This window comes from Corvus cornix, chromosome 1A (assembly GCF_000738735.6).
Source record: "Corvus cornix cornix isolate S_Up_H32 chromosome 1A, ASM73873v5, whole genome shotgun sequence".
Classification (NCBI taxonomy): Eukaryota; Metazoa; Chordata; class Aves; order Passeriformes; family Corvidae; genus Corvus; species Corvus cornix.
In genome coordinates, this window is record NC_047057.1 from 6,123,811 (window position 1) to 6,138,120 (window position 14,310).

General features: G+C 42.6%; 1 protein-coding gene across 6 annotated transcripts in view; it reads right to left on the reverse strand.

Annotated features, from left to right (window-relative positions):
- Positions 1 to 12,932, reverse strand: part of BEND7 (BEN domain containing 7) — a 46,478-nt gene extending 33,546 nt beyond the window's left edge. For all 6 annotated transcript variants that reach the window (XM_019290901.2, XM_019290900.2, XM_010407771.3 and 3 more), the window contains exons 1-2: positions 12,627 to 12,932; positions 8,747 to 8,830 (exon numbers count right to left, since the gene is read on the reverse strand). In XM_019290901.2, the coding sequence (XP_019146446.1) occupies positions 8,747 to 8,830; positions 12,627 to 12,687 (145 nt within the window). In that variant the 5' untranslated portion in view covers positions 12,688 to 12,932. The remainder of the gene's footprint in view (positions 1 to 8,746; positions 8,831 to 12,626) is intronic.
- Positions 12,933 to 14,310: the final 1,378 nt, after the last annotated feature.

The following is a 14,310-nucleotide window of genomic DNA, read 5'->3' on the forward strand; positions in this document are numbered from 1 at the left end:
GAAGGAAATAATAATAGCTACAGCAGTTTCAAATAAACTGTCCTTTTAACAGACCGATCCTATTCAAGCATTGACATCAGTGGATATTCTCCCTGAGTAAAGCCCAAAGGATCAGACCCTTTATATATCAGTTTGCTGTATGCTGAAGGATAGATCCTACAAAAAAAATAAAGCACAGAAAGCACAACACCACACACATGCAGAACAGCACTGCATCTATTGATTTTAATGAACAGAATCAGTTCCTTAGTCCACAGAATTTAGTAATACTGGATTATACAGGAATAAATTAAACAGTAGCTAATATGTGTGTAACTGCAGATAGCTGAATTGCTGGATGTCTTAAAAATGTAGATTCTAAAAAGAAAATGAAAACATATACGAGAAAAATGTGACTGTTCCAAATAAATTCAGGGCATTTAAATAATAAAAGTTACATACTTAACACTCCTGGCACTGTTTAAGTATTAATTTTACACATGAAACTGCTGATTGCACAATGAATAGATGTGTTTTGGGCAGATAGTAGCTATTTTGCTTGTTAAAGCATACATTACATTTCATGAGCAATAAGGAAGCGTTCATTCCCCTTTCTAAAGTAAGAAGCTTCTGGTTTTCTTACTGGTAATAGAAAAATCAAACATCCTAAGCAAATGGCATAAGTAAGATCTAGAAACTGATGATCAACCTTCCTTTATAGAATACTTAATACGATAATGTCTGGTGTCCTCTATTCAATTTATATTTGTGCTTCCCAAAATAAACCTAGTTTTGGCAAAGCAATTGTACAAAGGAAACTTCAGAAGAAAAAAAACCTACTCTCCAAAAATCCAAGATGCAAGGTGTGCCATCTCTGGTTCAACAAGGTACTTGAAAGTGTGCTAAATGCCAGGCATGTGAATAATTTTATCAACTCAACAGCACTATTCAGTTGTCTAAACTTAGGTGCACGTTTAGGTAGCAGCTAAACCAGACAGCTAAAAGAGCAGCAAACCCCTCCCCAACACAGGCCAAGCTCAACACGGCTGGGACATGCTGCATGCCTGGTGTACCCAGGGACACTAAATACCCAAAAGTGGGAGGTTTTATTCCAGGAGGAGAATAAGCAGAAGGGGAGAGGAGCTGAACAATGCACTCCAGCCTCTGCTGGATCCCAGCACCTCCCGCGTGACCTGGTGCACCGGTTCTCTGGGCTGGTGCCAGCTGGCTCCAGCCCACCCCGATCCAGCGAGGAGAATGGGCGGCTTGCAAGAAAGCTCTGAGTCCAAACTTAGAAAAATATTTGCCAACCCTATACAGTAACACACCAGCACCATTTTCACTCCAGCTAAAGCGGGAAGAAAAACCCTCTGCAAGGAAGTTCTGCACTGTATTTATTTATTTAGTTGGTTTGCCTGCAGATTTATGTGTGCGGGTGTGATTTAATTAACAGTAACAGCACCAATTCCTTTAAAATGACACTTTTTGGCCCCAGCCCAACCGGGGGTTGACTGTTTGCAGTTCCCAACCTCGAAAGGTTGCACAGTACCACTGGACTCCAATTACTGAGATACTCACACTCGTACACTGCACGCTGCCTTTCTCCTGTACATGGCTGTACCTGCCCATATCCCAGCTCCAAATGCTCCCACCACACCACAGCTGGAGCAATCCCTTCCTGTCGTGCCCTTTAACATTACCCTGGGAGTTTTATGTTGGCAATTCGGATTTGTACTCAATGGCAAAATGTATGTGAGTATTAAAACAGGTTCCCACCCACCTCCTCCTGCCGGGTGCAGGGACTGTGCTGTGTGTCTGGTCGGGTGACATGTTGTTAGAAAGATTAAATTTCCATTACCCAATTACATAAAATATTGATGTTAATTGAGCTTATTCAGCCTTGATTCTGTTCCCTTGTTCCTTTATATAGAAGTCTTCCTATACAGTGACATGAGCATACTTAACTCCAGATACAAAAAAACTCTACATTTATGTTACAATAAACCCTGCACTTGCATCCAACATAAGCCTGTCTTTGTGTTTAGGTAGATCCTTACTTAAACAGGGAGATTCACCCTTTGTAAACTTGTTTGTTGGGGTTTGGGATTTTTTTCAGGGCTTTTCTGTTTGGTTTTTGGTGGTTTTTTTTTGTTTGTTTTGTTTGTTTGGGTTTTTTCTTTTATTTTTAAAGTATGTCTTCCCTTTTACAAGGAAGGGCATTAAAAACCTACAGGCTATAAGCCTGACTTAGTCTTCAGTGCAAGTTTACATCGCTCCTCTCTCAATCATGCCTTTTTCCAGCTTTTAGTTTATAAGTGACCAGCAACAGCAGCATCTTCCTCACAGGAGTGGAGTGCAGCTGATGTTACACCGTCTGAATCTGCAGATGGGTACAACACCAGTAACAGATTTAACTTCTTGCTCCCTGGTTATCTCATTTGGCTATTAGCTCTAGAGCCCATGGACAGCATTTTCTTATCAGTTATTCCACTGCTGATAATTTTCACAGATAATAACCATGTAATTTAGAAATGAAAAAAAGAAGATGAGGCACAGAGAAAACACAACAACTCAAATTAGTATGTCCTGTGGAAGAGACAGCCTTCTTTTAAATGCTAAATAGAATAATGAAACACCGAAAAAAAAGTAGTTTATTACAAAGAAATCTCCATTACCTATCTGTGCAAAGCTTTCCGAGATAGATGCTGAGGCCTGAGAAGAGTGGTGCATACTTCAGCCTCTCTGTACACATACCAGAGGTCCTCACCATTTCCAAGGAGACGGGGATGCCTCCAAAGGCCTGCCTACAGGATTTGCCATTGGGATACCCCATGTAAACTCCTGGGTTTTATCTGAAATCAATGAAGTTACTTGCAAAACACTAAGACATAAAATGCTACTCAAAACAGAACCCTGGCAAGTTACAGCCCTATTTAGGAACTTGTATGTAAAGATGTCAGTTGTCATAACAAAAACATATTAACAATTTTTAATAACTACTGTTATAGTTGTTTCTGCAATGGCCCCTGACAAACAACATCTTTTTTCTCCCGCATGACCTGTAATCTTATAAATCTTAAAAAATAAGAAAAAAAGCAAAACAAAGACCTTTAATAAATACTACACAATCATAAAAAGTAATTTCCTCAAAATTCATTTCAATCTATTTCCTTACTGAAAGTGTACAGGACATAAAAACTTCCTGCTTTGAAAGCTGCAAGAATGTTTAAAATTACAAAGGCACAAATGTAAACCAGAACTGTTTCAGGGTGCAGTAGCATCCATGTGCTAAGTGTGCAGCTGTCTGAAGCAACAGGCCTGTAAATTACTCCAGTTAACAACATATTGATGATAATTCAGTTATTATACTCTTCGCTCCTACCTGCCTGTCCATCTTTTCACTATTAGGTTTATTAAACTTAATATATCACATTGCCTACCAACAAGTTGTTATACGTTTCCCAAATAGTTTATCTAATATTATCATAGCAGTGCAAAGAATTATAAAATTATATGCAACCATATTCATATGTTCAAGTATTAATTTTATCCCAGTATTAGAGAAGTGGTAACCATGTCTGTATTAATGTGTGTGTTTTAAAGTGTATAAATGGGTGAACAGAATTAAGGTTGGGCAATCATCTGTATTTGATTTTTTCTTCCTTCAACTCACGTAAACAAATAACCATCATGTTCTCTTGGTCCAGTATTTTACAATTACTTTCTTTGTTTCTAACATTTATGTTTCTCATATGTTTTGGGAAATATTCACGAGCTGACTTTTAAAATACAGTTTTTCTATTAATTAGAGTTTAATTTTATGTTTTTTGGGCTGATGAAATGCCTATGGAACTTTTTTCTTTCTTGACCATACAAATAGGGCTTTTTCCTTGATCAGGCTGCTTACTGACGGTACCTTCATCTCAGATTTCCACTTTTGTGTCTACCTAGGCTGAAACTGGTGGATGAGTTCAGGAGCTGTTGGGAGGGTAGGAATGGCAGCGACAGACAGCCAGACAAGCACATGTGAGCTGACAACATGAGCCTGGTTTGTATGGAAACAAGGCTTCAGAGGTGAGAAAAAGTGGAAGTTGATGCATATGGTGTGAAAGCGCAACAAAAAATAATAAACAATTGCAAAGGGTTATATAATTAAGCATTTTAAATTGCAATTTATTAGATGCCACTTGAATGCTGCTCTCCTTGGAAGGGGGCCAGCAAAACTTGCCTGCTGTGTTTGAAGACTCCGTAAGGGCTGATTCAGAACAGCTCAAGGAATCGGGAAGCACGTGCACACAGGGCACATGTCTCCACTGCTCAGCCAAGCTGAACTCACCCAGACACCTTTTAGAATGCTACAAGGTGTTCAGGTATTTCCTTCAGAGACAGTTATCCTAGAAGAGATATCAGCATCCCTTCTTAGCAAGAACTATACCCACATCAAATAATAATTTTCAAAAACCAAGGTATTTTTTGTCACCTTGTACCACAAGTCATCCTGAAAGAGAAAGTTGCAGAGGTTAGCATGGGGAAAATAGAGGATCCACGTGCATGATTCCTTATCAGAGCAAAGGTCTCCTAAATCACGTGGAATCTTATTGTGACTGCTCTGTGCACAACTGGAATCAGACATCCATGTAACTAAACTGATGGGGTAAGCACACATTTCCCAAAAAAGCGATCCCAGGTCTTTGCCAGCATATAAGATCCTACACTGAAGAAAGAACACAGACAACATCACCCTTTGCAAACTAAAAACCTAAACCCCAAGTCAGCGGGGAGGACAGTGGTCATGAATGGTGTCAGAGGATCACACAAGCAACACGAGTTATGAGCTGGAAATTTTGACTCTGCTAAACTAACACGTAGGGACATTGAAGCTGTCTTAGTTGAGGCATCTTAGCAGTGCTCTAAAACACCACTTAAAAGCACTTTCCTATGCTCACGTCACCACACAAAGCACTAGGATTAGAGATGCAGGAAAACTGGATCACCCTCAAATCAGACCTCTTACTCCCAAAGCAAGTACAGAAAAACACAGTTTGATAACCCTGCCTACCATGAGACAAATAAAGTTATTAAGCTCCACAAACACTAATGTAAGCAAAGAAATTTTGCAGAATCAAACCCAGGATTAGACCCTGACACCATTCAGGATTTGGGGGTTATTTCCCTGGAAACTGGGTCAGACCAGGTGGCCCAGCCATCACTCCCACCACAAAGTAAGTCTTTGGAGGAGCCTGGTGAAACAGTTTCAAAACAGGAGCAGCTACATAAGCACAAGTTACACACTTTCATGCCACGCTGTGTCAGCTAAATCCCTCAGGAAAGGACAAGTGAGCAACTGTTCAATAAAAGTATATACTAATGGATCATATAATTAAAAAGTAATAATAGATATGTAACAATTTCCCCCACTTGAAAATATCCCAGGCCAAGATCATGCTTCAGCCCCAAAGGGAAATGCTTTACAAAGTTAGATCATTAGAGAACACAGATACATAAAATAAACTTTTATGCAGTCTTAATTACAGAAGCCACTACTGCAACAACCAGACTTGGGATATAATCCTATTAACAGTAACACAAGTCTGTGAAGTTACTTGTTAAGTCAACTTTTTCTCTGTGAATAAATTGCAAAGGATATTATTTCTGGGACAGAATAAATTCTTGAAATTAGTGAGTAACTTATGCATTGCTCCCCTGCTCCAAGAACACATTATTTATTTTTACCATGACACAGCGAAGTTATTAATCTGCTGCCTTCCATTTCAACAATGCGAAATGCTGTAAAATGCACAGACACCTGCATTACAGTACATTTCAGTTCCACTTTATATCAGTCGTAAACATCTCTGTTTTGGACATCTCTTCAAAACAAATGCTCCAAGCACACTGTGCATAGCATTCAATTTTATGAAACTATAAAAGTTCTTCACTGTTAATTACACAGACAAATGTCTCATCACACATTTGATTACCAGGATAATATAATTAGTTTTCTACATTAACCTTTCAAACATAGAGCCTGAATTTCAAGTTGAAAGCATTGTAAAAACACTCAGTCTGGAGGTATACTATATTTCCACTTTTTTGTGATGGTAATAAAACATTAAGACTGAAAAAAACCAATATGGTGTATGCAAAAGAATTTTTTTTAATAGACAGTCTAAGTTTATTCATCACTGTCCAGAACACACGGGTGTTCATAGTCCACTCATGGGCTTGTAATACCAACTCTGGGCTAGCAGCCCTGTGACTTAACTGGAAAAACTGAAGTCAGGTTTGTTTTAAATCTCACCCATGTTTGAGGTTTAAGCATTTCACGCTGAGCTGCCTCCTCCACAGGCTGAGCAGTCTCTCCTGGTACCAGATAACTAAGCCCTTTCCTTCAAAACAAAAGACATGCCAGTCCTCATCCACAAAATATAGTAGCCATGTTCCACATTCCCCTGCAATTTTGTAAAGACTGTGGTTAGCATGTCCTTCATCTAGAAAGATGTGACCTCTTGTTTATCGTCTTATCAGAACAAAGGACTGGGGGAGAGGACAAGCCCCCACATCTCCCACTCCCAACACCACACCATATGAGAAAACTTCCCAGGCTCTGTTCAGAAAGCACCATCGCAACCATCAGAGGTCATGTCCAGTACCATGTTCTTTTAATTGCACTGAAGCTTCCTCCAATTTCAGCCTACATTTACACAAAGCTGTATTTTGCCCATCTGTGCTGGTGTAAAAAAGACCATCTAGGTTCAACAGGTCTTTCTTGACATTTCATCCTTAATTTATCTGTATGTTAAACAAACAGGATTCTTCTGATTTACTCATTTACTCTAGCAGCTCCCCTCTTCTCAACAGCAGTTTTGAGTTAACCATGCTCAGCTGTGCAACCAAGGCATTTGCACATCCCATTCCCAATAAAGCTTCACTCATTTATAGACTGCCACTAACATTTCACCTTCTCTAAAGGTGATTGTTTCAATGCTGTATCATAGCATCCATTCCATACTAAAGGCTGCATCACACTGAGGTTTCAACTGCTGATCCCAGGGATCACTTAAACCAGAGAAAAAACTTGACTCTAAACCAAAAAGTTGGAATAAACATCCTTCTGAGATAAATTTTGGCATAAAGCAGTGAAATCAAGTGAAGCAGCGATTATACCCTGACTATACCTGATAAGGAAGATCCTTGATGGGATTCACATTCTTAGAGGTTAAATTCTGACTGACTCTTGAAATAGGTGAACTTGAGGGACTTAAATGCCAGAGCACCTTCAGTCACAATGAAAAGCTGGATGCACTAAAAAAGAAAAACCCAAACAAATCTAGGGACAACACAACCAAGCCAAAATCAAGATCAGATGGTCTGACTCACAGCACAAATGTCAAAGCACAGACTTCTGCACATTCTTAGAGCACCTTGCCTGATGCCTAATTCTTGCCGAAGCTTTATCATGACTTAGGCTTGGAAGAGAAAGCATTTCAAGTAAACCTCTGGTGGAGCTCACTCCATCAGGTTTATCAGACTTCACCAAAAGTGCTTACAGAACATGAAATCCAAACACAAAGCACAGCAGCTGTCTTCGCTTCTCCCTAGAAATGGGTGTAGGGAGGAAATACTTGCTAGATATCCGAATGGTGAGAAGCTGAGAAGGGAATTTAACACAGCTCCCACCCCCGTTTTAATGCATCCTCCTGTTCTCTCCCATTTGCTGCTGACCTCTAGGAGAGCATGTGGCACTATGAATTTAGGAGACAAAGCCATTTTGCATGCAGATTGACTTCAGGTGCTGATTCCCACATTCCAATGCTTCTTGCTGGCCCCAGGAGGCAACACACACAGACTACAGAAACCTTCAATCACCCCACAAAAACGTTTAGGCTCCTGATGCTGAAAAGGAGAGGCAGACATCCCCAAATTTCTTGCTGCAAAGGCACCTGCTTTCTCCAAAGCCCGAATAAAGTGTCCACAATCTTTATACAGCTCAAAAAACTGGCCCCTACTTCTTTGAATTTAGCCTGCCAAATCTTTGCCAAGACTTGCTTTATCCAGGTGAGGTCCTGGATGAACTGGAAGGGGCTGGAAGCAGGAAAGGAAGAAGCACTGCATCTGAGGAGTTATACAGAACAAAAAGCACTCAAGAAAGGTAAAGGTTCACTGATAGCCAGTCACTGATATGCTCTAATACATATCAGGCTGCAGACTCTATATTACTTCTCTATTTTCTTTACACATTTTTAACTGTTGATTTAATTTAATTTTGCCATGGCAGGATTAGCAGGCAAGCTCCAGAGGTGAAAGGACATTACATTAAGACAGCACATTAATCCTCTATCCCACCCAAGGCAGAAGCAAAACCAAACAAATAGCAGCTTCCTGGAAATTGAATTTCTGTTATCCAGATGTCAAAGATGTAATACCCCAATTACACAAACTATTGCCAGTGAAGCATGCCAGGGAATATGCAATGTAAATGGGGTGAGCACAGAGCTGCAAAACTGCAGAGTCAGCATCTGGCTCTCTGAGTGAGTGATAATTAGCACTGTGTGTAGACACTAATAAACATTTATGCTTGAAATTACAACTTTTAGCAGTGTTAATAAAGGATATATTGGCAATTCGTAGAATAAAAGGGTCTTGAAAAGAACGTCATATTAAACAATGGCAGGCGCTTTCTTGTGCTTGCACAGAGGTTTTTTTCCTCCCTAATTGCAAATAGCCACGCAATGTTGCTCAGAAATTAATCAACACAAGCACATACCTAAAAAAACTGGTTGTGTTTCTTTGGTCTCCCCATTAACATCATTGCTGTAGTCAGAGATCTTATATATCTCATGATGATAATCTGGAATGAAAAACGATAAAAAAAATTAGAACTCAAGTGATCTGGAAAAAATGAACACTGAACACATCGCTACAGTTTTACTACACAATTTATCAATATATCTGCAGTTTATTTCATGTACATCAAATTAACCACAGAAAATGTGCTCGGTATCAGCACCTCCTAAAAAAACCTTTGCTCACACTGGAGAGACTCAGCTCAAATATTTCACAGATTTTAGGGAATAGCTACGCCTGCCCTAAATTACTGTGTTCATTTTCACAGCAAATTATCCCACCAGATGCCAATTATCTGGCTTCTTGCTTTACAGATGGAAAACAGATTTATAATGAAAACTTTACCTTCCCAGAGACCAAGCAAAACTTTTAAACTTCACCTCAGTAAGGAAGTACATCAAGGCTGTATTGCTCAGCTATCCTGACTCATACTGATGTCACTGGCCTCCCAATTCCAAAGAAAGGAGGATCAGGGACACCTTAGGATATTCACCTATAGAAACTAACAGTTATCACTAACTGTGATAACCTGAAGAATAACCACTGGCATCTCATATACAGAGATGTTACAGGATATTAAAAAAAAAAAAAAAAATCACCACTGAATTTCTATTTCAAATATAAGAATACTTTGCTGTGAAGGTCTCTGTTGTAACCCCAGGCAGGTGTTCAGTAAAACCAGAGCTTTGTTTACATGTGTACACAGAGGGAATAGTAAGTCCAAGGAAAAAAAAAAGGTGTCTAAAGGCAGCTCTCCTGGATGCTATTTCTGACTCTGCTACTGGCACACACTCTGTCCTTCGGCAAATTGCTCAAGACTGAACAATATATTCAGTGTCTTGAAAGAGCCACCTCCCCACCTCACTCTTTCAATGCCCTCCCAGTTCCCAACGCTCTCAGCTACTCCCTCTGTAAACTGGTTTTATGTTTACTGGCCTTACAGAAAATGAGGCACAGATTAACTCATGGAAGGGCACTTTGGGGGATTCACTTAAAAGGTGTAACAGAAGTGGACAGTGGCATAAGCAGCTCCTTCTCCCACAAGCAGCACACCTGCACCTCTGACCAAGCAGCTACAGGATTGGAAAGGTCTCCTGGAAGTCACTTTTTTGTTATGTGCTGTTTATTTGAACAGCACAACTGTCTCGAGGGCACAAGAGGAGGAACAACCCAATAAGTAAACTAAAATCGAGCCTAACACAGCGATGCAATAGAATGAGAAGGACCTGGAAAGAAAATGAGGGGAAAACAAACATGCCACAGAACTGGAGAGGTCAGCGATGAGGTGCTACATGAAGGGCTCTTCTGCTGAGCACACCCAGTGAGTGAAATGGGTAAAGGTGAAGTTTGAGATATGACATCAAGGAAGTAAAAGCTTCTTTCATGAGACTAAACCAGCGGGATTTATGCTGCCTTCCATGATCACTAGCTGTCCTGTTGAGCAAAGGGAGTGATGAAGAGGCTTGGTGGGTACCTGATGGCCAGTCAGGGTCAACCTGCCACAGTCTGCACCTTCATCCTCCCAGGGACATTCCAAGATCTGTGGGAGCAAGTATGTGGAAACTAGGCCTTAAATGACTTACAGACTCATGGTCCTTAGATATACAAATTACACATGGTTTCTTCTCTAGCACTTCCCTGTACATCCAGCTGGTCACAATATTCTTCTGGTCTGCAGCTGCTGCCTTAAAGTCGCCACATTGCACCCCAGAGGTGGCTGCGTTTTAGCACAGGAATGGATTTCCTCTTGATTTGGTCATTATTGATCATTATGATAAGGTGCTCTGAAGTTATTTTTGGGACAGAATAAGCATTGTATGGGCACACATCAATAGCAGATGGTGTTACCAACGAATTCACACAGCATAGCCTTTTCTCTCTGGTTTCTTTCTTCTGCCTTGGATGTCACAGTCCAGGCACTGGAAAAACCGTATCAATTTCACAACAGTAAACACTAAACTGTGACATTACGGAATGACTCCTGCAAGAGGCAAAGGCCAATTACAAGAGACAACTATTTATACATAATTATCTTTCTAATCAACTGTGATAGAAAAGACTATGAGAGTGCAGACTCACATACAAAACATGATTTTTATCTCCTCCATTCTCAAAGTACAAAGACAATTTTCTCTATAGGATATGCTTTTAGTGTAGCTTTCTATTTGACTTTCTACATCCAAAAAGAGACCCCTGATAAAATATTATTAATAAAGTACCATCATAACTGAATTTACCTAGTAAAATAAGGTTAAATAGATCATCTCACACACTGAGGCATATCTAAACCTGTAAGAAGTGGCAACCGAGATTGGCAAAATAGTCACCTATTTCTGGCATCTCTTTTTACAGGTCCATTAGGATAGAAATAAACAAAGCAAAATTTCAGTTTTGCTCTTCCACGTTTCACTTTCACCACCTCCATGCTCCAGCCCAGTTCTGCACTAACTCAGCCTCCAAGTCAGGAGCATGTTCAGTACCAAAAACCTACAAACCAAACCTGTTCTCTGTAAAAATTGCACCCTTGATAGGTTTGCTAATGGATACAGACCTCCAATACATTTCAGACACATCTGACAGGTCACTGCCCTTCTAGTTTTTAACAGGGAGCATGTTTGATGCCCCAGACCTCTCCACCACGATACAGCAGTCATTATTTACTATTCCCACCGAGTGAGTTTATTTCCATCTTTGAATTTCTTCTCATCGAACGTAATTTTGCAGAGCAGTCCTCAGACAGCAAGTCTTGACACTCGTGTGTGTGTCCCCCTTTTCACCACTTCGACATTACACCCAAGCAGTCACCTGCCTTGAACTTAGCATGCAGGACACACACAGCGTTTCATGGAGATATTCCCGTCCAATACTTGGAAACACAAAAGGAGAAACGATCTCAAGTCAAATCTATCAGGGCAAATATATGTCATCAGCCGGAGAAGGGGTAAATCCCCAACCAAAATAAATCCCTAGGGATGGGAAGTCCACCTGTTAAAATGCCTACCAGCGGCTGTATCTTTTTTTCCCTTTAATTAAAGAAAACAACAACAAGACTGAAACACAGAGCAGTGCTTCATCCCCGACATGAATCCAAATATTTCTCCCCTCACGATCCCTTTTAAAATATCCTCTTTTCCAAAAGCAAACACACACCGAGTGAACAAGTTACACGCCAGCGGCTCTCCCTTGCCCATGTACAATTAATTACCTGCGTGGATTTTTAATAAAGCAACCTCGATTCAGCTTTTCTTTGAAATACACGGATGTACACAGCCGAGGGGAGGAAAAAAACCACCCCAAATACAATAAATCCACAAGAGTTGAATACTAAGGAGGTCCGTCGCTGCTCAAGTGTCATTATTTTTTGCTCGCTTCCCAATTTTACCTTTTCTCTCCCCCCCACCCCCCCCTCGCCCAAGCAGGATTTACCACGAAACACGATCCAACTTTATTTTGTGCAAGGTCTGGCTGGAAAAAATAACACGTCCACCTGAGGTGGCGAGGGGGAGGCTTGGGGTGGTGGTTTTGCAACAACACGTAACACACATGCAAAAAATAATTAAAAAAAAAAAAAGAGGAAACGGGAAGGGGGTGAAAGAAATTTAAAAAAAAAAAAAAAAAAAAAGAAAAAAGGCATGCAATGGTTTCGGGGAGTTCAGGCAGAGGATTGCGGAGTTCAATAACAGAGCCGGGAGGGAGCGGCGGCCCGGGGGCGCCGGCGTTTCATAACGCCCCGCTCCCCCCGGGGCAAAAGTCGGGGCTGCCCCCGGCCAGCGAACAAAGCCCGGTCGCCCTCGCCTTACCTTCGTTGACCAGTTTAAAGCTTTGGGATTTCCTGCTCCTCTTCCTCTGGGCGAACTCCATGGTGCGGGCAGGAAGGAGCGGGGCGGACACAGGACCGAGCTCCGTCCCTCCGATCAGCAACACACGCGGGGGTTGGGAGAGACGGCGGCTCCGGCGGCGAATAAAGGGATCCGGGACAAGTTGGCTCCGGTCTCCCCCCCGCTCCCGCCCCGAACTTTGAGGGAAAGCGGGGTGCGGCGGGGGGAGCCCCGCGGGGGCGATGCCGCCGCCTTCCCCCCCGCCGGCTGCGCGGCCGCGGCCCGGCGGCGAAGGGCGGCCCGCAATGGCTTCGCCGCCGGCGCCGGGACCCCGGTGCCACCTGCTGGGGGAAGGAAGGCGGCGGTTCCGCCGGCCGGGAGCCGCCGCCACCCCCGGGCCGGCCCGCCGCCACTCGGCCCCGCCGCGGGCTGAGGGCGAGGGGTTGAGGGGCAGCGCCATTTTGTGTCCCCCTCCCGCCGCCCGCCTCACACACGGGCACCGGCGCTGCCCCCTCAGCCTCGCGGTGCTGCCCGTGGCTCCCCTCAGGGGCTGAGCGGGGGGAACTCCTCGTGTTTAGCGGGACCGAGGCAGGTCCGGCAAGGGAGGGGGTTGAAGTTGGCGTGCGGAAGTGGGTAAACATCAGGAACTGATGGCAACACCTGTTTGTTGCCGTGTTTTACAAGGGATTATCGCAGCGATGTGTCCGCTGGTGTCATGGACCGAGGCCTGGAGGAGAGCGCCGAGCCGCCAGCTGGGCTGAGGGATGTTGAGCTCTGCCAAACCTGGATTGCCTTAGCAAGAGGAAGAGAGTCCCTCAGCCAAAAACTGGATCGCCTTAGCAAGAGGAGGAGAGTCTCGGCTCTCCAGAGGAGCGAGATTTAGGGCGTCTGGCAACCCTCCCGACGGTCACCGTGAGGTTACCGCAGCCGTACGGCTGGCCCAAACACAGCTGAAATTAGTGCTTTGATTTATTCACCACTTGACGCCTTCAGCCACACTTTCAGTTCGCTCACTGTGCTAAATTCACTGCGGGTGGAGTGGTTTTTTTTGCAGCCGAGGGTGCTTTTGCCTGTTGCCTGTAGAGAAAGGACCCAGGCGTTTACAGTTATGACTACTGATAACTGCAAACACAGTTCCGATCATCATCTTGTGTTTTACAAGTAGTCAGACTGTGTTGTGACAAGGAGAAGAGTATGTGATACTTGCATACGCCTACTTGAACAGATGCAAATGCGGATCTTGCCTTGGTCTCCTCAGAGTACCCAGGAGAATCCCGTTAGCTCCAGTAATATTGACTGACCCTATCACTCGGAATAATGACATAAAATTAGCAGGAGGGAAGCAAATTGAATACTAACAATAGTGATTTGTATCCTAACTGTGTGCAGAGACATAGTCAGACCTGAATTCTTCGGTGCAAGGTTCCATCCAGACACCACACAGAGGGTATACGTGGTTCTGAAAAGCCAAATTGGGAAATAGCCTTAATGGTGAAGCAATATCAGAAAATATGCCTAATGGTAAAATTTATTATATGCTGGAAAATTAAATTCACGAGGGAGGTTATGGAAACCTCACAGATTGGGTAGGGGTGTAATTTTCTATTAAATTGCTAAGTGGAAAATCCCAGAGGCAATCAATATGCTACTTTTGGAATTTTCCTAA